This window comes from Trichosurus vulpecula, chromosome 7 (assembly GCF_011100635.1).
Source record: "Trichosurus vulpecula isolate mTriVul1 chromosome 7, mTriVul1.pri, whole genome shotgun sequence".
In the NCBI taxonomy this organism is placed as follows: domain Eukaryota; kingdom Metazoa; phylum Chordata; class Mammalia; order Diprotodontia; family Phalangeridae; genus Trichosurus; species Trichosurus vulpecula.
Genome location: NC_050579.1, coordinates 132,258,708 through 132,284,206, shown reverse-complemented (window position 1 = coordinate 132,284,206; position 25,499 = coordinate 132,258,708). Strand labels below are relative to the sequence as shown.

The following is a 25,499-nucleotide window of genomic DNA, read 5'->3' as shown; positions in this document are numbered from 1 at the left end:
AACTCCTAAGTGCCTCCATATGCACTTAGACATACTGCTTGTGCCTCAAGTGGTTTGAAGACTGAGATTCACCATTCATGTGTTTCAGTGTTCTGTGAATGGTCCCTGTTCCATGCAGCTTTCACTTCTTCATCTACTTATAATCATAATCCTTCGAGTCTAGTATGGTCTGGATTAGTCATTCTTATCTCCAGCTAAGGCTAATATGACTATTTTGCACTTCTATCCCTTTGAAGATGGCTCTAGTATAATAAAATCCCATTATAAAAATGCCTTTCTTGACTAGAAATTTGTTTATGCGACATGTGAATTTATGCTCCCTGTTTATATAATGACTCACAGCACATATTATATAGAAACTTGGAAAGCCTATAACATACAAGGCTAGGCTCTAAAGTGCTTTTTCCTACATGACTGAGGAATCAATCTCGTTACTTTATAGTCACACTTTGCCTCTCTCCATTCCTCCTCCAACTCTGACTTCCCCAGCATGCCCCTACTAGAGCTCAGCCTATAAAGATCTACAGAGAATGTTGAAGTTAAATTGCTGCTTTGCTCCAAAGTCTTTCCAAAATTCAGTTTGTCCTACTAGAGTCTTCCAGAAAGTAAGTCCAATATTGGCCATCGTATAACAGGAGAGGAGATAGGAGTGATCATTCATTTTGAATTTTCCTTTTCACACTTCAGGTAGTATACTAGTTAAAATAATGAAAACCTACTAACTCCTCAAATCATATATCCTCCAAGAAGCCAAGTCAAGGCTATGATGGAGATGGGACTGTTTTCTTGCTACATTATGACATCTTCCTGATTTGTGGCCAATTACACAAGTTATAAAATGGTTGTTAATCAGGAAAATGCCATATATTACCACTGAAAACTGCTGAAATAGGCCTTGCAGAGCAGAACTCTTGACAGCAGCTATTAAAATGGAGATTTAGTCGTATCTCTCTCTCTCTCTCTCTCTCTCTCTCTCTCTCTCTCTCAGAATAAAAATGGCAGGCAAGTATGTACCCTACACACCCGCAGACAAGAGTGAGTTCGCGCCACTGCCATTTATATATTCTTCTTGCCTTGAGGGAGCCTGACCTTGCCAGCAGCAATTTATCTTGCTTTTTTAATTTTTGACTATACATCTGTTAAAAATAAATTTGCCATTCTGTGAATTTGAGATTTGGAGCTAAGATACACTGCACTGATGGAATGTCATAATGACATAATATCATTGTGCTTATAGATGTAAGACCTGGTACAGACTGACAGTTGAAAGTTAGGAGGTAAATTAGTGCCTCCTTTTGACTTGAAAACATATTCAGGAACAACGATGGAACCTGTTGCTCTCTTCAGACTGACTGAAATATTCAACGAGATCCCTGGTAGATTGTCCTAGGATTCCAGGTCACCTCCTCTGGGAAATCTAACCCTAATTCTCCAGTGATTAATGCTCTCACCCTCTTCAAATTGCCTTGTATTTATTTATGTGTGCATTTATTTTATCTGTCTCCTCCTCTTTTCCTTCCTCCTAGGATTCAGGGCAGTAGCTTTTTTTAAACCATTCTGTACTCATTACTCTAGTACAGTGTCTGGCTCATGTTGGATCACATCCATGCAGTGGGACTTACCAGCTTAGCAGGACCTACCTAAGCTTTCAGTCTCCTGGTAGAACTTTTGAGAACCCAGGGTCACCTCCAAAAGGTTTTAATGAATTCTCCAGGTCTGGGGTTCCTAACTTTTTGTGTCATGGACCCCTCTTGCCTTGTCACAGTATTTAATGGTTGTTGAATTGTGGAATTGAATTTGTGAGAAATTTGTAGGATAAGAGAAATATGTTAATTTTTTAGCTTGATTTTTTTCTACAAATGAAGTCTTTAATTTTCTAGACCAGGGGTTCTTAATCTTGGGTCCATGAACTTAGACCTTTGGCTATATTGATAATTGAATTTCAATATAATAGGTGTCCTTTGTAATCCTATGTATTTTATTTTGTGCTTTTAAAAACATGATTCTAAGAAGGGGCCTATAATTGCCCAGACCTAAAAAGGTAATTAAACCCCTTTGGATATGACTCTGGACTCTCAAAAGTTCTGCCAGAAGAGTGGAAACTCAGGCAAATCTTATCAAGCTAGAAAGACCCATTGCACAGCCACTGTCCAAAGACTAGCCTAACCCAGGATAGAGAGACACATAGAAATATAAATATACATATACATATTTATATACATACACGTAATTGTATGTGAGCTCTGGAAGAAGGGTCTTTAATAGATGGAGATGGAGTAGAAATAGAGAGTTCATTCAAAAATAGGCTACAGGTAAGCAAAGGCATAGAGATATGAGATAGCCCAATGAAAACAGTAATTTACAACAATATAGTCAGAATAGAATGTAGATTATTTGAAGGAAAGTAGTATGATACAAGACTGGAAAATCATTTATAGTTAGACTGTAGAGCCCCTTAAGTGGCCTCTACAGGATTAATCTTTACTTCATTTGTTACACTTTGGACAATGCTGTGAAGAATGGATTAGAGAGAATATAGATTAGATGCAGAGACTGGATAGGAGGCTATTATAAAATTTTTTGGTCAGGAGAGATAAGAGCCTGAATAGGAGGGCACTGGGAGTTGAAAAGAAGTGAGAGAAATTGTGTGTAGGTCAAATTGACAGGACTTGGCAACTAACTGTATGACTGGAGTTGGAAGAGGGAACAGTCAATTAAATCCACTAAGCATTTTTAAACCATTACCATGTTGTAATAGCAAGTACCCTAAAGCATACCAAGAATGTCCTGCTAGCACAGGTTCTTTGATCTGCTTTTAAAGGAAAGCAACTTTAAAGGGGTCAACAATCTTACTTTTAATTACATTCACTAGTTCAGGAGAAAGGTCAGCACCTTGAACTTCAGAGAAAATACAAACAGAGAAAATACAAGCAGAGATTAGCATGAAGACCAACAGACAGGGCTCTAACTACCTGATCAAAGCAATATTGCTATATGCTTTACATACATCATTGGATCAAGAGAGCCTTTGCGTCTTAGCAGTCGGGGGGCTCTGAACATACGGCTACTCAGAGTCTTGACCAGGAAATCAAAAGATCCTTCTCATAATCAACCCCCCAAAGCAAAATACCAACCTCAGAGTATATATGCACTTTTGGCTAATAGGCTCAGAGCCAGAAGGCATCACAACCCTCCTGACTCAGTGCCTAATTAGCTTAGTACCAAAAGGTGTAAAAGACTTCCTACAAGCAAGCTTCCCCCTAAGCAAGCTCCTCCTTAGGCAAGTCCCTCCCTCAATGGTCTCTATGTGACTCAGGATGTATCACAGCTGGGCCGGAGCTTAAAGCAGTAAGACATCCTTGATTGAACACATGTGGTCACATATGCCTATTCATTGACAGAGAAGATCTTCCTATTCCATTAACATTCGACATGTGCAAGGCACACTGCTAAACCCTGTAGCTACAAAGGAAAACTGAAATGGCCCCTGTCCTCAAGAAGCTTATGTTCTATGGGGGGTAGTGGGGATATTTAAAGATAAGTATAATCAAAATAAATTATTTTTTGGCAGGAGATGGGGTAGGGGAAGGGATCATCAAAAGATTCATGAGGCAGCTAGGTTGTTCATTGGACAGAGTGATGGTCTTGGAGCCAGGAAAACCTGAGTTCAAATCTTGTTTCAGCAAGTTACCTAACTTCACTCAACCTCAGTTTCTTCATCCATAAAATGGAAGATTTGAACTTGATAACCTCCAACATCCTTTTCAGTCCCAAATTGGTGATCCTATGATGCAGGAACTTGACTGAGCCTGGAAGGAAGTTGAAAATTCTCAGAGGAAGCAGTGATAAGGGACAGTAGTCAATGCTGGGCAGGAGAGTAGTCTATTCAAAGTTGTGGAGGTAGAACATAGAATGGTGTGTTTGGGAAACAACAACTGAGCCAGTTGGTTTGAAATATAATATGTGTGAGAAAGAACAATATGAAATGAGCCTAGGAATATAAGCTGGAGCCATATTAATAAGGACTTTATGTGCTAAACAGAGATGTTTGAATTTTATACTAGAAGCAAGTGGGAGTCACTGGAGCTTCTTCAGCATAACTACATGACTTGGAGAATGGTGGTACTACAAAAGAAACAGAGGTGTCAGAGGAAGGGAAGTTTGTGATAGGGAGGTGAGCTCAGCTTGAAACTGTTGAGTTTTAGGTCCTGGTGGGATATTTAAGTAGAGATGTCAGGCATGCAAATGGAAATTTTAAACTGGAATTCTGTGGAGAGGTCAGGGATAGAAATAATGATGTTGTATTCATCTTTATAGAGGTGATAATTGAAGATGGGGCAGTGTGGGATATTATGAAGAGAGTTAATAAAAGATGAAAGAGACAAGGGCAGAGCGTTGGAGGACATCCTTGTTTAAGAGGTGGGGAGGAGCATAAGGAAACAGCAAAAAGATGCATGGAAAAGGCAGTGAGATAAATAAGAGGAGAACCGGAAAGAATGTCATGTTGTATAAAACAAGTGAATACAAAATATCAAGAAGGAAGAATTGATCCAGCATCTTAGACGGTACAGAGAAGTCGAGAAACATAAGCAAAGGGGAAAAAAAGACCATACGATGTGGCAAGGAGGTCACTAATGACCTTGGAAAGAATTGTTTCAGTAGAATGGTAGAGGCACAGTGAGATATAATGTGAAGTCTGTGCACGTAGTTCATACTACTACAAACTATAATGAAAATGTTCAATGCAAAATAATGTCTAAACGGTAATTTGGCGGTAAGTTCCATTTAATCAGGTCTCTTAAAATTAATAGCACTTCTAAGAATTTCCCTTGTGTGAATGGAGGACTCCCTCAAGGCATTTATTTGTACCCTATTTGTATTAAGAAAACAATTAAAAATGCATTTGAGGAATTTAAAGAAAAAATTAACTAGGTAGAGTTTGAATATTCAAATTTAAGGAGTCCGGAGAGACCAAAACTTATTAAAATCCATAAAAATGAGCCTGATGCTACAGTTACTCAGTAGAAAAGTGAGGACTGAAAGCACAGTGATTTGAAAACATAAAAGGGAAATTAAAGAGCTTAATTTCTGGACCTAGCGTTGTAAAAAAATAAAAATAAGAAAATATGTAGTCTAGATTTATTGAAAACTAGTCAAACATTCCAATATAATTACCAAACCACTTTGGTATAGTAGATAGCCTTAGAGTCGAGAAGACCTGGTTTACCTCCAACACTTACTGGCTGGGTGACCTTGGGCAAGTTATTCAACCTCTCAGGGCCCTAGGTAATTCATTTATAACTTACAGAAAGGTACAGGCCTACATTGGTGGCGGGAGTTTCCTCATCCTACCATCCTGTAGTACCAAGGCGATATTCACAGCACCTACAGCAGCTATGAATGTGCCGGCGCAGTTCTGAATCGCAAAATATAACAGACTCTTTACGTGGAAGACAGAACCAAGACATTTATTCAAACAGCAGAAAGCCAAATCCATCACAGCAAAAAAGAAATCTATACACATTAACAATGCAGGGGGCACCGCCATCCCCAAGCCTTCCCACAAACGAGCACTCTCAAGCCAAATCACTCCCTGGCTCTCACTCACACTGGCTGCTGCAGCTCTGATGCCTCGTCTCTCTCCAAGCTCCGACCAACTTCCTTTCAGCTCTGCTCCCCCCTTCCTGTTCCACCGTTCAGCAAGCCCCTTTCACCACAGGCTTCAGGTGATTCAAACTCAGGTGATTTAGGCTTCTGTGTGACTCAAGCAGGTCACATGGGCCCATTAACGGATGGGAGAGATCTTCCCATTGCATTAACAATATACTAACAATACATAATATATTCATATACGTATAGTTATACATATATACATACATATATAGATATACATATAGGTACTATATATACACACATATTCTTACATATAATATACACACACACACACACACGCACACGCACACGCACACACACATATAGATATGATATATCCTTCCTCCCACTATGGTTCAACTCTTTAAGGAAGCCACTTATATTCAATACCTCTACTTCTTCCCCTTTCACTGTCTTCTAAACCCTCTGCATTCTGGTTTCCCATCTTATCCTTCAGATAACACAGCCTTCTTCAAAGTTACCAAAGATTACTTGTTTGAATTCAGTGGTCCTTCTTAGTCTTCAAACCTCTTGACCTCTCCATGGTATTTAACACTATCAATCACCATGTTTTTCTGGATACTCTCTCCTCTGTGGGCTTTCATGATATTACTGTCTTCTGGATCTTCTTCTGTCTACTCTTCAGTCTCCTTTGCTGGATCTTCAACCTGCAAAAGTCATGGCCTGCTAATCTGGAGTGACCCACAGGTCTCTATCCTGGGCCTTCTTTTCTTCTCCCTCTGTACTATTTCCTTTGGTGATCTCATCAGCTCCCAGGAATTCAGTTATCATCTCTATGAAGATGATTCCCAGAGTCCCTCTCATAAGCTACAGTCGCCAACTGTCTTTTAGGCATCTCAAATTGGATGTTCCGTAGGCATCTCTAATGCAGCCTACCCAAAAGAGAGTTTGTCATTCTCCCCTGCCCCTCAAACCCTATCACCTAAACTTTTATAGTACTAAAATTACCACCATTCCCTCAGTCACCTAGGCTCTTAATTTCAATGTCATTCTCCACTTTTCACTCAAACTCAGCCCACATGTCCAATCTGTTATCAAATATTAGTACAGATGCTCATTTGTTGAGTCAATGGAAGTATGACTTCCCTATTATAGAGAGAAAAGAAAGCCATGCTTATTTTCTGCTCCTTGATTCATATTTTTATTTTCAATACAAAGCAGGTGATTGGTCCTTAACTGTCAGTGACCAATAGCAAATGAGCTTTCCTCCTCCCCTGACTAGAGAATGGAATTCCCATTCCAGGGCTACTCCCAGCTCTGCCCCACCTTGCACAGGGGCACCCACATTAAAAGCTCAGTAGTCACAATTGTGGCACATATCTAAGTAGAGTCTGAAGAGACATTATTCCCTCCCACCACTTCCCATTTGCACATCATATAATGCTAAAGGGTCACCAAAGAAGACTTGCAAATGCTTGTTTTGCAGATAATAGTGTGGTGATTGTATCAAGTCACAAAACATTCAATGAGATTGGATTAATAACCCATACAGGAAAAATAAAATGGATGACAAATATCATTTGCCCAGATGATCATATGCAGTTAGAAGATGACCCCACTGCATATTTGTGTATGTGGATATATGTGCATATTTGTGTAAGCGTTCAGATTGATAGTGAGTTAAACTCATAGTTGAATAGGAAAAAGAGAGGAAGTTGGAGCACATTTATGAAGCTGTACAATGCCTTTAATGATCCTGAGACATTCCCTGACATATTCCATCTTGTCTCCATGTTTTTGAACTGGTTTTTTCCAAGACCAAAAATATTCTCCCTCTTCACTTTTTCCTCTCACAATTGCTAGATCCTCTCAATGCTCAGCTTCTTAAATGCAGCACCCCTTAAAAGAGGCTTTTTGTCATTTCACCCAGTTGATGGTGTTCCCTCATCTCAGAACTTCTTTCTGTTTACTTATTTGTGTGCATATTGTTTCCTCCAGTAGAATATTTATTCCTTGAGAATAAGAGTTGTTTCATTTTGGTCATGTATCTCCAGGACCTAGGATAGTAGCTGGTACATAATAGGTGATTAATAAATGCCTGTGAAATTTAATCTTTTAATACCATTGTTTTCCTGGCAATGCTGTATAGTTGATAATCATGGAATACTCCTGACTCTAAAGAATCAAAGTTAGAGGTGACTGGAAGGGCAATGTTGAGACATACAGCAGTATAACTGAAGTATAGTTAAATGATTACCTCTGTGTAAGAAGTGGGAAAGATACTAATGAGGGACTGGACAGTAGGCCTGTTAAGTGGCAAGAGTAAGGAACAAGAAATGGACAGCTTCTGTGCTACAATGGGAACCAAAAAGAGAATAAAAAAGGACCTAGAGGAAGACTTTCAAATACATTGAGTGAATCTATAGGATACCATGGACAAGAGTCTCACTGAATGAGTCATTCAGTGAACAATCATTTCCTACCATGTGCCAGGCTCTGTACTAGGGGCAATGCAGGGATAGATTGCAATTTGTATCCACTGAGGGAATAACTACATTGATGAAATCACAGGTCCTTTGAAGTATTAAAGAAGCATTTTCAAAAGTGCACTGAAATGCATAAAAGATGAGCAATGTAGACGTAAATATTTTATATTATCCCATAAGTTTACCAAGGGGTTTTACTGAGATCTCAGTTCATGTTATTCAAACCGCCAACTTGTTTCTTTCTCACTATTTACTACTTAGGAATCTTTTATATCTTATTTTCTATTTAGCACTCTTTTTTTACTTTTTACATGTGATATTGCTGATAGTGGTGTCCATAAAGACTTTTAGCTTTGGATCACAAATATTAATCCAATATTCCCAAGTCCAAGGAGATGGATGAAGATCATCAAAGCCTTTTATTTTATCATAGGTTAGTAGTCATCTTTCACACACATATCACAAGCAGAACATTAAGGACTGGGAGGAATTATAAAGGAAGCTTGGGTTATGTCCTCTTATGCGTTAAACTATAATTGGGTAGAGAGGAAAAAACCACAAATAAATATATTTAAACCCAAGTAATAGAAACAAATAGTATGAAAAGGTATGTATTTTAAATTATATACCTGTCATATTTTAATGCCTAAAAAATACATGATTTCATCTAGGTGGGTATTCCCTTCACCAATAAAGATTTCAACCCCCTCTTTCATTAAGTTCATTAGTCAATTTATTAATTTCTGTTGACTAGAAAAATGTATAAACCAGTGGACAATTCTCTGATGATCCGCCTTCTCCAAACTTAGCTAGTCTGGTCCTTAGATCACAGAGTAAAGTTGTATTCAAAAGCTTTCCAGCTTTGTAGGATCTGCCAGAGATTATATTCTACTAGACTAACCTCCAAGAATCCAGAATCACCCCTTGATGACACAATAGAGTCAGAATTCACTGAAGGCTAGCTTCCTATAGTACTTTTTTTTTAAAGTTCATATGAATGGATTGGCCTAGTCAATAAAATAAAAATGACAGTACTATTTAAATTAATTTACTTGATCCAGTGCCTGACCAAACAACCAAAGTATTGCTTTAAAGAGCTAGAAAAATAATAATGAAATTATTAATAATTAATAAATTAATGATGAAATTTATTTGGAGGAACAAAAGATCAAGAATCTCAAAGAAAATAATGAAGGAAAAAGGTGGAAATGAAGGGGGCCTACCAGTACCAGATATCAAATTGTACTACTTAACCAATTATCATAAAATATGATTTGGTGCTGGTTACCAAATAGAGAAGGTGATCAGTAGAATAGTTTTGTGGCACAGAATACAGAAGGAAACAAACACAGTAGCCTAAAACCCCAGCTATTCACTATTTGACAAAAACTGCCGGGAAAATTGGGAAGCAGTCTGGTAGAAACTATATCTAAACCAACACTCATACCGTACGCCAAAATTTGCTCTAAATGGATACATGACTTAGACATAAAGAATGACATCACAAACAAATTAGAGAAGCAAGGAAGAAATTACGTTTCAGATCGTGGTGGAAGAGTTCATGACCAAAATTTTATCATTACCTTAAGATTTCTATCTTAAAAGTGAGACCTTTATCAGAGAAACTGGGTACAAATATTTCTCTCTAGCTATTTGTTTCCCTTCTACTTTTAGCTGCATCTTTTTTTTCTTTGTGCCAAACTTTTTAAATTTTATATTATCAAAAATATACATTTTACCTTTTGTGATCATCTGTGATGATTCTCAACTTAATCATCTTCCTGATGGTTAAAGAGGCAGTGCTGCAAAATGGCTGGAGAGCTACCCTCAGAATCAAAAAGACCTGGGTTCAAACCCTGTCCCTTAGGCAAGGTCTGTGTAACCCTGAACAAATCATTTAACTTCTCAGAGCCCCAAGCAACTAAGACCATAAATTTTAGAATTCTCTGCCAATCTGCTTCTCATCCACAGTTCTTTACACCAATGAAATCATAAATCTGCTCCAAAAAAAAATCAAGGTTTTCTATCCAAAAATAAAGCTTTCCCAATTAAATGTGTGTGTATGTGTATGTATGTATGTATGTGTGTGTGTGTGTGTGTGTGTGTGTGTGTGTATATATATATATATATATATATATGTGTGTGTGTATATATATGTGTGTGTGTATATATATGTATTAGTTTAAGCAGAGGCTATTACTTGAATTGTCTAATGAGGATTTTTGAAATAAACAGCTGAATTTATTTCAAACTTTAAAGTTTGAAAGTATTTTTTAAGCATAAGCTCATTAGATCCAAATACCACTGAGGAGGTAGGTACTATTGTTGTCTACTCATTTTTAGAACTCTTGCCCTAGAGACTCTGGGGATGGATGGGTCAATGAATGAATGAGTACTCACCTAGCTCACTGTATTTAACCAGCCCCATACCAGACCTCTCCATCCCACCTAGCAGTCCAGCCTGGCCATTTTGCACCTGGCTCTACCACTTACTGCCCTTCCCCTTCTCCCTACCAATAACAGCACCCTAGGACTGGACCTCCAGACATCATGCTCTAGTCTCAGAGGAATTTACAGCTACGTCCTGATTTGTGGGAATTCAGTGAAATGATTGCATTATTTGAATTTGAACTGATTATTTCCATTGGGCGAGGACCAATTACCATATTTTACATAATTATCATTTCTTTTTCAATTAGTTTTTAACATTCATTTGTAAAATTTTTGAGTTCCACATTATCGCCCTTTGTCCACCCATTGAGAAGACAAGCAATGTGATATCAAATATATATGTGAAGTCATACAAAACATACTTCCATGTTAGCCATGTTACAAAAAGAAAAGCAAGAAAAACAAAGGAAAAAAGTATGCTCCAATCTGCAGTCGGTGTTCATCAGTTCTCTCTCCCTGCAGATGCATAGCATTTTTCATCATGGGTACTTTGTAACTGTCTTGGATCATTAGCTGTCTTTTCATGGTCACAGGTTCCCAAAGTGGGTGATACCACCCTCTAGGGGACCCTGGAATGATGGGGCTGTTAGTAGCCTCGGCTACAATTGGGAGGCATTGAATAAATATAAGAGGGCTGTGGAAGCATAAGGAAAGGAGAGAATAAAAGAAAATTTTGAAAAACTGCACATGGTTCATCTGTTGTGTAGACCAAGTTAAAGTCATAGTGATTACATTATTTTCCAAATAAACACACAGAATGCAAGTTATAACTGATCAGCAGTCAAGTCCACTGACAGGTCACAAGCAAATGGCATCAAAATTTCAATGCAGGGGAAAAAAACCACAAATTTACAATAAATTACTAAATTTAAGATGAATCATTTTAAAAAATAAATATACATTTTTAAATAATGAAAATTTCAAAAAAAAAAACTTAATGGGTTAAAGAAAGTAGATTTCGGTTTGGGGGCAGTGGTACGAGTAATTTTTTTAAAGAGGGCAGTAAGCCAAATCAGTTTGGAAATCTCTGCAGTAGATCATTGTTATAATATCATTTTTACTATGTACAATATTCTCCTGGTTCTGTTCACTTCACTTTGCATCAGTTCGTATAAGTCTTTCCAGGTTTTTCTGATACCATTCCCCTTTATCATTTCTTATAGCACAATAGTATTCTATCACAATCATATATCACAACTTATTCAGCTATTCCCCAGTTGATGGACACCCCCTCAAATTCCAAAAAGAGTCACCATAAATATTTTTGTATTTGTAGGTCCTTTTCCCTTTTCTTTAATCTCTTTTGGATACAGACTTAGCAGTAATATTCTGGATTAAAGAGTATGCACAATTTTATACCCCTTTGGGCATAGTTCCAGATTGTTCTCCAGAATGGTTGGACTAATTCACAACTCCACCAACAGTGTGTTAGTATCCCTATTTCTCCACCTCCCCTTTAGCATTTGTCATTTTCCTTTTCTGTCATGTTAGCCAATCTGATGGGCTTGAGATGGTATCTCAGAATTGTTTTCATTTTATCTAATCGTCAGTGATTTAAAGTGTTTTTTCATATGACTATTGATAGCTTTGATTTTTTTCTTCTAAATATGGTTTATAATAAAGAAAATCAGAATACATGTCCATTACTTCAAGCAATTCATTATTCTATTCCTACTAACTGGCTGTAATCTGCTCAACTTTGGACCTCTCTCTACTCCCTTCCATACCTTGCTTTCGGGACAGTAATCAAATCAATATCTCCATGGCTTCTGGAAAGACCATGTAAATATATTGCCCTATATATCAACTCACTATCACTTTTACTCCCTATATAAAAATCTGCTTTCCTAGTTACCAGTCCCCAATGTGTATTATCTCACTTAGATACTTGTATCCCCAATGCTTATTAAAACCATATGGGTACTTAATAATTTTTTCTTTGATTTTACAGATGAGGAAATTGAGACTCAAGAGAGGCTAAGTGATTTGCCCAGGGTCATGTTATTAGCAAATATTTCAAGCAGGATTTATAGCTAGTGTTCCTATCTCCAAGTCATAAGTATTAAAGCACTCTGTCCATGATACAGTATATATCTAACAGAACAATCTGTAATTTAAATGACTGGCCATAAATAATGCCTTAAGAACTCTTCACAAGAAAGGGACTGCTTTATATCATAAAGGGGAAAATTCTATAGCAAACTTATGGTTTGAATCTTTCATTTTTCTTTTCGATATTTTATTAATTAGTCACATGGTAGATTATTTTTTATCAAGAAGACAGTAGAAATCTTCTTTTAATCCTGAGGCAAAATTGGTTGTTTAGATGTATGTCTGAGGAGCAGCTTGGGAGTGCAGTGGATACAGCACCAGCCTAGGTGTCAGGAGGGCCTGAGTTCAAATGTGGCCTTAGACACTTACTAGCTGGGTGACCTTGGGCAAGTAATTTAACCTCAATTTCCCCCTCACCCCCCCAAAAACAGATATACATCTGAATCAAATGTGTGAATTTAAGGCCTTCAATGGTTGATCTGAACCTTTTTTTTACCCAAATGGTTTTGCAGCTCCTACTCCTCCTATTTTCATTTGTGGCTACTCAGTTTCATGCTGTTTATAGTCAATGTCACTAGAGGAACTGTGAAATTGAAAGATAATAAAAGCCAGAGAAATTAGTTGATATATATTTAAGATACCTGGAAAATTGGTATTTGCAGTTTTATATTATGTCCGCTAAACTATACTACTCAACATTTGGGAAAGTATGTGAAAGTAGCAAGAAAATTTCATCGTAAAATCTCTTTGCAAGCAATTTGTAAAAATATTGACTTAGCTCTAATGGAGAATGTCGTTTTCTTTAGCAGCATGCTAAATATTGCTTTTCTCTTTATCTGATTTTGTTTTCTGAGTCTAAATACATTTTAATCAATGATTTTACTGACAGTACTTTAGGGGCCTATTTAATAATCAGATTCCCTTGAGGGCCTTTCCTAACCTATGAGAATGACCCATTCAAGTAATCCAAAATGCAAAAGGAGCCAGGCCAGGGGATTCGGGCCTACTTCTCTACATTTGGCCTGAAGTACTGATTCTCACTGAGTTTGTTCTCTGTAGGAAACCATCAAAATGAGTCAGAGTACAGACTCCAGAAGAGAAAGATCTGATATTATTGTTGGCTGTCTACAGAGGTTAAAAGGTCATTTTTACATATGTTATATACATTATGATCAGAGTATATTCATGCACAGGATCATATAGATTAAGGAAAAACATGCTTATCATCATCCTCAACCTGTTTTAAATCAATGATATATAAGACTATTCGGGGATGGGGAACCTGCGGCCTCGAGGCCACATATGGCCATCTAGGTCCTCAAAGTGCAACCCTTTGATTGAATCCAAACTTCACAGAGCAAATCCCCTTAATAAAAGGATTTGTTCTGTAAAACTTGAACTCAGTGAAAAGGCCACACCCAAGGACCTAGAAGGCCACATGTGGCCTCAAGGCCACAGGTTCCCAACCCCTGCCTCTGTATGATAGTACCATATATATAACAATATTAGCTGCTGAAAAATGCTCATGTATATCTCTTTTTTTCTGGTTTCAGAAAATGATGATAATCTGAGAAACATGAAAAACAGATTGGAAAATGCTAATGAAAAGAATAGTGACCTCCTAAAAGGTCTGAATGACACACTGGGAAAGTTATCAGCCATTCCAGCTGGTAAGTGGAAGTAGTAATTGAGAACTCTATTAAGCTTGGTCATTTCAATCTGTACCTTGGCAATTTTAATATTTTCCCTAAAATAATATTCTTAATGGTTGGCAGTACCTACTTAATACTTTCTGATTATTAATTTCTTCTCTTTGCTTATAAGGAAGATACATTACAATCTATATAGCATTTTCAGTTTAATTTTTGTCTCTTTCTCCCCAAACCAGACATGTGTAGGCCTATTTTTCAGAGGAAGGAATAGTTGTATTTATATTATATTATTTTGTTAACTGCAAGGTTTGAATTAATGGAAAGGAAAAAAGTTATAATCAGTAAAGCTTCAGCCCTGGTTTTATTGGAGCTTCAAGATGATGGTAACTTAACTCAAGAGTCCAATACATTCCACACATACCCAGAGAAAGCTCAATGTTTGAAATGTTTTGACCTTGAAAAAGGCCTTGATGGCATAGTATTGTACAGTGCTGCTTTAATATACAGCTTAATAGTAGTTCTAGAAAATGTTTCTGTATTTTTCCCACACTATGTACACTCAATATAAAGCTGCTGAATTGAACTGACCAGAAATTAGTGTTCTCTCTGTTGTGATTAAGGAAATGCACATGTGTGTATGTGTATACACACATACATGAAATAAAAATATTGATACCCTTGTTATACATATAAGTGGTTATATTTCTGTTTTACTTATTTACTATTATCTTCCTTACCCAAAAGAGCTGGTGTGTTTTTTCTTTTCAAAATTAAAATTGTAAATAGTTTTCAAACTGTTCTTAGCACCTGCACCATAGAAAATAGTTACTCCCCGAATGCCCAGTGTTTTATTAGCTAAAAATGAATATATTACACATGTATACATAAATATACATTACACATATGTATATATATTATATATATATATATATATACACATACATACTAGCTTTCCAGTGGTTCTATTTCACCTATAAATATACAGAAAAAGAGAGACATTATATAAGAGAAGCAGTAAAGTATACATATTTATAAACAGTCATTTGGACTTCATTTAACCCATATAATAAAACCTATATATAATCTATATACAGTCTATGTGACAGTCAAAGTATATCCCTATAATTTATATTCAAAATATACATATGCACTTTATATGTATTCCAAGTATGCATATATAATATGCCATGAGGCACATATACATATTATATACATATGTATATACACATATTTACATATATGTTGTATGTGTTTATGTGTGTATTTAAAAGTTTCCAACTCCTAAAACTGAAGCCAAAGACTCCATTAATTTATTTATTTTGATGCTGGGAATTAGAATTAAATCTGAAGCTTCATTTTGATGAATCTATGTGGTTAATGAAGATTAATTTTTCCATTTAATATATTGAGCAGCAAATCATAGTTTTCCAAAAGTCCATGTCACCTGCTCAGCAGTATATGAAAGGAAACTTACAAGAATGCGTAATGCTTTAATACTTGAAAATGAATACTATGTGTCTGTGTATACTTTAAAATGTCTCCATGTCCTAAAATTGAAGCTAGATTGTCCAGCCGTTCACTTTTTGTCTCTGGGAATTAGGATTAGATCTGAAGCCTCACTTTGATGAATCTATATAAGTCTTGAAGATTAATTTTTCTTTTTAATATGTTGAGCAGCAAATCACCATACTCCCTTGTGTAGTGAGCGTTGAGGATATTCACTTTGCTATTCTGACTTAATCAGGTATTCATAGTAGAGGTTCCTGAGAAAATTTAATTTGACTTTTAAAAATCTTCATTTTCTATGACTGAGACTTAAAGTTCAGCCTGTTTTGTTTGGAAAGAAACAGTCTTGAGGTCAACCAACCCAGGATCCAACTTTGACAGTCACAAATGAAACTATGATAACCTGACCCTTTGTTTTGATTCTCATACTCTCTGCTGCTGACAGATACAGCTGCAAAATTGCAAGCTGTTAAAGACAAAGCAAGACAAGCCAATGATACAGCAAAAGATGTCCTGGCACAGATTAAAGATCTCAACCAGAACCTTGCAGGCCTGAGGAACAATTACAATAAACTGGCAGATGATGTAGCCAAGACAAATGCTGTGGTGAAAGACCCTGCCAAGAACAGTAAGCTCTTACATTTATTTTTATTATGACTTTTGCTCCTTTACTCTAACATTATTTCATAAAACCATAGAATGCTAAAGCTGAATAGGAACTTTAGCCCAATTTCATAATTTCAGTCTAGTATACTAATGGATCTGTGCCCTCAGAAGTGTAATTATTTTCTTCATTGATGCAGATTACAGCACATCCATCTCTGACCATCCTAGGAAACTCTCACCCATGTCCTCTCATTAATTCAGCACAGGGAATCGCCCTAATGTCCAATGTGTTTTCCTTGAGTTCTCTTGACATTTCAAGAATACCAGTGGGGCTCATAAATCCATGAAACAATCTTTGATTTTACAGCTAATGAATCTGAGACCTAGAAAGTGTAAGTGATTTGATCCAGGTGACAGAGTGAGTTGGTGATATAGTTAGAACTAGAACCTAGGACTTTGGATACCCAGTCCACTATTCTTCCCAACATGTCACATGGCAGTTAGATAATGATTCTAAAACCTCCCATGGTGCTTTGACACTTGGCATAAATACTTTCTGGTCTTCACAATAGTGGAACACATAGTTGTAGTCTTGGGAAAAAATGCTCAGAGAATGGATAAAGTCTCATAGGATTCTGGAGCTATTAAATCTGAACTTCAGAAGAGGCCCAGGAGTAAAAACAAACCCAGTTTTCATTGGGGGCTAGCTTTTGATGATGATGTTCCAAGGGCTTTTGCTGATCCTAAAGACCCAAATGTTGATTTTGACTGCATCCATATTAGCCCTCAAATCTTACAAATACCTCTCCAGAAAGAAATTTAGGGAGGCTTGCTTCCCTCCCCTTCCACCCAGCAGCTCTCAAGATCTTTTAGCACAAAACCAGTAGGGCATTGGGCTCATTGAATTTTACTCAAAAAAACAAACCAGATAGAACATCTTTTATGAATACTCCTCAAGAGAAGAGGTTATTTAATAAGTATTTGCAAAGACATGAACTTTCAGAGAAGTTTCTCATTCAATATAGGCATGCAAATTATCAAAAACAGCTCACTAACCATAAAGACAGAGACACACAACATGCACACACATAGCTCCCTTCTGAAGACCAAATGGCGCACTGAACCACTTAACACAGTATTTCCTAAAAAGTCGAATAGAACTCCAAATTTTTGTAAAGCCGATATTATTTTCCCATTGTCATGATTTCAAATGATTTTACTAACTTCGAATGAATTTATAACTGATGACAGCTTCTCCTTTGAGTGTAGTTATTCTTGTTCTCTAAAAATAAGATGCAAAAGGAGAGCTTTCCATTCAATGAAACATGGCAATGAACACTTATAACATGAAGAATAACTCCAAAAATAGTATGATTTTATAAAGTTTTTTAAATGTATATGTTGGTGGTTTGTCTTAATGGGGACTATTTGTAATTTATAGTCTCTCATGAAAGGCTCAGAGAATTTTAGGGGTATATAATTATATTATCTAGTCTCTAATTTTTTTTCTCTTAATCTGTCTTATTTTCTCCCTTTTTGCCCTGCCACATCGATATCTACAGAAATCAGTAAGTATCTTTTAACTTACAAGTAAGCAATTACTTGTAAATGTTTCTCTGCCTCTGCACCCCTCCACCCCGCCAATGCTCCTGCTTTACATCTGCTATTTTGGTGCTACTCTAGGAAAAATATATCTTATTTTTTCAGTATTACCATATTACTACCTACTATGATGAGCAGAATTTTCTCTTACAATAAAGCCAGTAGCAATGTATGGATTTATTCCCTTTAGTTTCATTCTTGACACTGGTAGAATAACATCATGAGCTATGTACCTGCAGCAAAGTAAAAAGCAAAACTTGAATTGCATGTATGAGTGCCATGCTTCAGTATCACCTAACAGTTTTAGTACCAGAGAATAGAGAACACTTACAAATTGAGCTAGGATTTCAGATTACTTTCTTGTCACAAAGTTAACACTAATCAGAAGTTTTATTGTTGCTGTGTACCCCAAAGCGTGGTCTAAGCAACCCCATGAACCTTTATTTTTTTTATTTGATAATCTCTTTGGATCAACATAGAAAAGTCTGATTGGCTTATTGAAGAGTAAGAGGATCTAGGGACTTCACCAAGTCTCAAATGTGACTCTGTCCCTCATGACCTCTAAATATACTGCTGGCATTCTGTCAGCTTTCTTTTTCCTGGCACCAAAATTAATTTGTGAAACTTCGGTGTGGTATTAGGAAGTTGAAGGAAAGGAAAATAAATTGTTGAAAGGTTACCAGGAAAGTGAAAACTGTAGTTATATTGAAGGTCTGGGAGGAAGAAAATGATGTTTCTATCTGAGCCAGAGACATGGCAGTTCAAAAGAGAAAAAAAATCATGAAAAAAAAAACTTTTTTTTCTTTCAACTATAGATTAATCAAGTCGCCAATCTATTATGGTCATTTTAAAAAATATTTTAAACAGTATTCCAACTCTGACATTCATGAATGCAAGACTAATTTTGCAGAAGAACAAATGACCTATTTCTAAATAACAGGTTAAAAAGATAACCAAAGATTTACTTTCATCTACTTCTGAAGATGAGTCATCAATGGGTCAATGTCAGCCACATGGGACATCTTTCATAGTGTAACCTGGAACTCAGTTATGGAGCTTGAACTGTCTCATTTTCATCAGGGATGTCGATGATAGAGTAGATAAAACAGAAGCTTGTTGAGTGAATAAATTACCTTAAATCAGGTGAAGCTGCCAGCGTCTTAGAATAAGAAAAGATAATTATACCTCTAAAAATGTCTGACTTCCTCCAAGGGAAAAAAATTACATTCTAGGAGTCTATGAAATAGTATGTCTAGACATTAACCAGTCATTCATTGTTTCTACTCAAGACACCAGAAGGAAATAGGTTTGAATTGCAGCATGAGATATTTAAGTGATAGGAGAAAATACTTTTTAAGGATGTTTCATCAGTGGAATCCTTTGCCAGGAGACATTGTGACAGTTACTTTCTTTGACATATGCAATAAGAACAAAAATTAAAGAGGGTAATTACCCACGTGTTATAGGCAGTCATGAATTGAAAAAAGAATGTCAGAGTAAGGTGACCTTTGCAAAGAATATTCCATCGGCTCAGTTTTATAGCTAAGTCTGTGTTCTCTGAAGGCCAGTCCTATGAGTGGAATTAGGAATTAAAACAGTAACAACATTGAAAGAATCATCGTGCTATTTGCTTAATGTATAATCACCTGCCCAAAACGGGGCTCTCATTCTCACCTCCGTTTCTTTGACCTACTTAAGGCCTGACTAACATCCTCATTATCATCCCAGTGCTTCATCTATTTAGGAACCATGATTTTTCTTTACCGCATGGCTAAAGAGAAATTCCTACTCATGTGAGCAAGCTGAATCACCAGCATAACTTGTCATGGTTTGTCTTTGGTTCTGTGAAGTTGCAGATGCAGATGCCACTGTTAAAAATCTTGAGCAAGAAGCTGATCGATTGATAGATAAACTCAAGCCAATCAAGGAGCTTCAGGATAACCTGAAAAAAAATATCTCTGAGATAAAGGAACTAATAAACCAAGCCCGGAAACAAGCCAATTCTGTAAGCTATTTTTTACTTTTTTCCTTTTTTCTCAGTATTGTTCAGTTATTGGTAGTAATTGGTCACTGTTATTCCCAATGGAATGACTTTTGGTCCTTTTCTTCCACCTTGCAACTCTTGGGCCTATGATTCTAATGAGAAGTCACCAGGCATGGGATGAAAACAGGAAAACAGTAATTGTTACTTGGACATCCAGAAATCCTATTTTATAATATTTACAAGATATATCAAAGGGTAACAAGGGAGAAAAGGGCTCTCATTAACTATCTTTGCATCTTGGCAGGATATAGCATCTCCAGGTGTTTAGAAAACCAACTGGATTTAAAGAATCACCATTAATTATTAACTTAGCCATCAGAGTGACAGAACATTTTTACATACTTCCCTGGAGTGTAGTACAGAACACAGGGAGCAAAAGCCATGTCAAAGCTTCTATGGAAGCTTATTTTCATCAGGTTCAGTTATAAGAGGTCACTATTTAAATGTTCTAACAACAATAAATGGATGGATGACACGGCAAAATGAACAAGACATTTGGTGAGTACTTTGCACAGTTGGCACTCAGTAAATATTTGTTGAATGAATGCATGAATGTATTAATGAAATCAGATAAAGAAGTAGCATGAAATATTCGAGATTAGGCAACCAATCAAATAACAAACATTTATTAAGCACATTCTACATTTGAGACACTATGCTAAGCTCTAGGCATACAATGACAAAAACAAAACAGTCCCTACCCTCGAGGAACTTAGATTCTATCGTATGAAACAACATAGATTCATACAATTTGAGAGTTGGAGGGGACCTCTAAGGCTAAAGAATTTCCTGGTATAGCGTACCCAGCAAATGGCCATTCAACCTCTGCTTGAAGACCTCCATGGAAGAGGAATCTACCACCTCTCAAGCCTGCCCATTCCATTTTTGGAAAGCTCCAATTATTAAAAAAAATTCTTGGGATCAAGTCTAAATTTGTCTCTTTGCCAGTAGCCTCTTCCACCTCTCCAACTATGTGATTCTATGTGGCTAACACCCTAGTTCAGGCCCACACTCTCTCTTACTTGGATGACTGCAATAGCCTACTCATTGGTCTCCTTGACTCAAACTGCTCCCTTCTCCAGCTCACCATCCACAGAACTCTTAAAGTGATTTTCCTAAAATACAAGTCTGATCATATCACTCCTCCGATCAAAAAACTACCATGACTGCCTCCTGCCTCTAGGATCATGTATAAATTCTGGCACTTCAGGCCTGTCATGATCTGGCTCCAGCTTACTTTTTGTCTTCTACATTTATTCCCTTTCACACACTCTATGTGTATGATCCAGTCAAATCGACCTTATCTTCCTCATACTCAACATCCTATCTTTTGTTTCCATTGTTGGTTTGTTGTTGTTGTTTTTTTGTTCAGTTGTTCAGTTGTATCCAACTCTTTGTGACCCCACAGACCACACCATCCATGGGGTTTTCTTGGCAAAGATACTGGAGTGGTTTGCCATTTCCTTCTTCCTTCTCTGTTTCCATACCTTAGCATTAACTGCCCTAAAGTGCACTCCCTCCTCACCTTTGCCTCTTAGGATACCTAGTTTCCTTCAATATTCATTTCAAGCAAGACATTCTATATCCTACTTTTCCTAAACAACCCGGTTTCTAATCTTCTACCCCAACTTAATCTGCATTTGCTGTGTATTTATTCTGTTTATACATATGTAAGTTGTATACATACACATATATAATGTCTATAAGTACATTCATGTGTATGTATGTATATATAATATTTCAAATGTCAGGGGAAAGAGACATGCCCAAGATCATTTTTCTTTCAAAAGATTAGAAAGTACACATGCAGCTCCAAATACAGTTTGTCCTAACTGAAGATGGTGTTTTGATGTTTCATTAATCTGTATTAAATGACCTGACTCTAATATATTTGTCTGGCCCCAATAAGTGCTAGAAATGACAAAGGAGCTTAAGATAAATCTTAAAGTAGTGTTCTTTCGGTTTGTTGATTTTCTTATGGAGTGTCTGATAATCTTTTAAAATAAATGATCTAGTTACTAAATGGAAAATTACAGTAGAAATCCAATAGATGTACTTATGCATCCTCAGTAACGTCTAATTGAGTTCATGATGATTAACTGGTAAAAGGCACAGTTATGAGAAATGCCTTGTAGATTCCTAAATGATTGGAGCTTTTTGTTTTAGAAGACTTAGCAAAGAATTGCAGTAAAATTACCTACAAGTTTCAGAATAGAACTTTCAGAGTAAGAGTGAGAAAGACAGCAAGAGAGAGAGAGGGAGGAAGGAAGGGGGAGGGAGGAAGGAAGGGAAAGGGAGGGAGAGAGGGGGAGAGAGAGAGAGAGAGAGATAAAAGGAAGAAGTGAGGAGAGAGGGGGGAATAGAGAAGGAAATGAGGGAAAAGAGGGAAAGAAGGAGAGAGAGAAACAGAAAAAGAGAGAGGACACAGGGGAAAGGGAGGCAGAAGAAAGAAAGCTTCATTTATAGAGAATTTGTTCTAGAGAGCCCCTCAGAAAGTAAAATTCACAAATATCATACATAATAGACCTGTCCTAGATATATTATGGGACAGCTAGTTGGCAAAGTAGATAGAGCTCTGGGTCTGGAGTCAGGAAGACTTGAGTTCAAACGTGGCCTCCGACACTTACTAGCTGTGTGACCCTGGGCAAGCCACTCAACCCTGTTTGCCTCAGTTTCCTCATCTGTAAAATGATCTGGAGAAGGAAATGGCAAACCACTCCAATAGCAAAAAGAGACTAACTTACCCTATATCGTGAAGAGAAAATAGAGATGGTAGAGATAGGATGTCCATGGTCACACAGCTAATTAAACTGGAATGGGATTTTATCATCTAACTCCAACTCCTATGCTCTTTTCTCTATGCCACACTCCTGCAGAGCCCTTGCCTATTACTATTCCTCACAGCCTCGTATCATCTAAGGTTTTAATAAGCATACTATATACATCTTCATTAAAGTAAGGGATAAAAAATGTTATACAAAACAGGGCCAAGGACAAAGTCCTGTGACATTACAGGTTGACAACATCAATCACCCTTTTTTAGTTTGCTCAGTCAATCACTTTCAAACCCAGCTAAATTTACCACAATCTAGCCTCTATCTCATCTACAAGGATATTTTGCCTTGCTTAAATCCAGTGTAACCTTTGGCTGAAAGAGTCAGTTGCATAGGACTCTCTGATCCTTGATGAAGAGTGATCACTCAATGCCCACACTTAGGTTTGGAGTTGATAAGAGTGAGAGTGAAGAGCAATTCAGGTCCTTTAAATTTCCTACTCTGAGAAAGAAGGTGGTTGAGTCTAACCTGTCTTCAGGTCTATGAAGGAAGAAAACGACTCTGGGAAGAGACAAGTGGACGAAGAATAGCTGGCAGTCTCTACCATCGCCCTATCCCTAGCTTACTACACTAGAGATTTTGAGGAGTTGCCCGTTGGGTGAGAACTAAGATTCTGTTGATCTTAGTTTTCCCATTCTCAATGGAACAGCTCATTTATTCTGTATCAACTAGTACTTTCTCTGATTTCTGTTTTGCTATCAACTTGGATAAATAAGTTCATTTGCTTTTGCTATGTGTGTTCCCAGGCCATCTCCAGTCATCCTAATATATATCTGGCCACTGGACCCAGATGGCTCAGGAGGAGAAAGTGCACAGCACCCCCCTCACTCAAATCTAATTCAATTGCAAATCATGTCATCATCTTCCTGATGTCATGTTCCTCTTCTAGACCAAAGGACAAACCACACACAACAACCACAGCTATGTGTGTTCATTATGGAACTTTATGGAACTAGTCAAGCCTTGGATATAGAGCTTGGGCATTCCTTCCACATTTAGGTATAGTGATCAGGAGCTGTAGATTTAACCTAAAAACACTACTGATAATTTATACTAACAATGTTTATACTAATAATATTTAAGGGATCAGATAGTTATAATCACATTTATTCAGTTGTCACATCCTGTCTATTCCAACTCCTCAATATTCCTCACAATAGTCCTCTTTTTCCCAATGCTACCACTCTAGTTCTGGGCCTCCACCTCTTACCTAAACTACTGTAGTTACCTCCTGACTAGTCATCCTGCCTCCATTTCTCCCCTTTCCAGTCTGTCCTTCACACTGCTTCCACCCCTGGAGCTCTCACACAGGAAGTACCTTCCAGCCTGTGACCTCTACCTCTGATTGGATGGTTCTTCCCAGTACCTTCATTTTAAGGAAAATATTTAGGCCAGCTATATCTTCAATCTTCTCCAGATTGAACTCCTATCTTGACTTCCTCTACCTTTCCCCTATGTGGGTACCCATAAACACACATCTCAGCTTTGTTTTATGTGTTGTCTACCTTCGTTAGATTCTAAGTTCCTTGAGGGCAGGAATTGTCTTTCTTCTTATATTTCTATTTCCAGCATTTAGCACAGGGCCTAGTACACAATAAGCACTTGTGGACTTGACACAATTATATATGTGTGTGTATTAGTGCCAGGTCTGATTATTAGATTAATAGATTATTAGAAAAACCTCATCACCCTGTAAGATCTCATCAGCCTTAGTACTCCACCTCTGGTTCAAAAGTGAAGATCCTCTGCCCCTCCACTTCAAAAGCGGAGCCATGAACTCCTAAACTTTCACTTAAAGGGGGGAACTCAGCTCAGAACATCTCATTTCTCACCTGGCTGCACTTCTCTGAGACCTCTTTGACTTTTCTGCCATGTTCCCCACCCTTTTCAACTTCTCTTATTAGATTGTAAGCTCCTTGAGGGCAAAGACTGTCTATATTTTTATGTACTATTTCCTCAGCACTTCCTATACTACCTAACACATAGTAGGCACTTAAGGAATGTTTACTGATTAAGACTGTGACAGAAAAACAAAACCAAGCACCTTGTACCCACCAAAGGAGAAAAAAAAGCAAAGAAAAGAAACTGAAATAGGAAGCCTTGGTACAGAAGGAGACGTGGATATTCCTACTCAAAAAACATGTCACTTTCCTGCTTAAAAATCTACAGTAACTTCCCACTGCCTATTGAATAAAACATAAGCTCCTTAATCTGGCACGCAGATCCTTTTATGATCTGTATCCAACTTACTTTTCTGTCACATACAATTACTCCTCTTCACACTTTGTATGTTTCTGCCAAATAAGATTCTTTGCTCTTCCTCAGTCTTGCCTTCCTTGTTCCTATCTCCTTCCCTTTGTGCATGCTACCTCCTCATTCGGGGAATTTTCTTCCTTTACATCTTCATTTATAGAAAGGTTTCTCTTCCTGAAAGATCTGGCTCAGGTACCGTCTTTTCTATGAAGCCTTTTCTGGTCCCCTGGTGCTGCTGACTTTAAGTGATCTCTTATTTTGGGATCTCAGTGTACTCAATGCAGTTATTCTGTTAAAGTTCTGGTATTATACTATAGTGTTATTTGTATCTGTTTCATCACCATGCTGTATTATAAGGTCTTTGAGAGAAAAAGTTCTATCTTATTTCATGTTTGTCTTC

General features: G+C 37.2%; 1 protein-coding gene across 7 annotated transcripts in view; it reads left to right on the top strand.

Annotated features, from left to right (window-relative positions):
- The window catches only part of LAMA2 (laminin subunit alpha 2), a 777,226-nt gene that overhangs the window by 671,812 nt on the left and 79,915 nt on the right, over positions 1 to 25,499 (top strand). For all 7 annotated transcript variants that reach the window (XM_036766214.1, XM_036766215.1, XM_036766213.1 and 4 more), the window contains 4 exons: positions 14,156 to 14,272; positions 16,206 to 16,388; positions 17,929 to 17,934; positions 19,819 to 19,973. In XM_036766214.1, the coding sequence (XP_036622109.1) occupies positions 14,156 to 14,272; positions 16,206 to 16,388; positions 17,929 to 17,934; positions 19,819 to 19,973 (461 nt within the window). The remainder of the gene's footprint in view (positions 1 to 14,155; positions 14,273 to 16,205; positions 16,389 to 17,928; positions 17,935 to 19,818; positions 19,974 to 25,499) is intronic.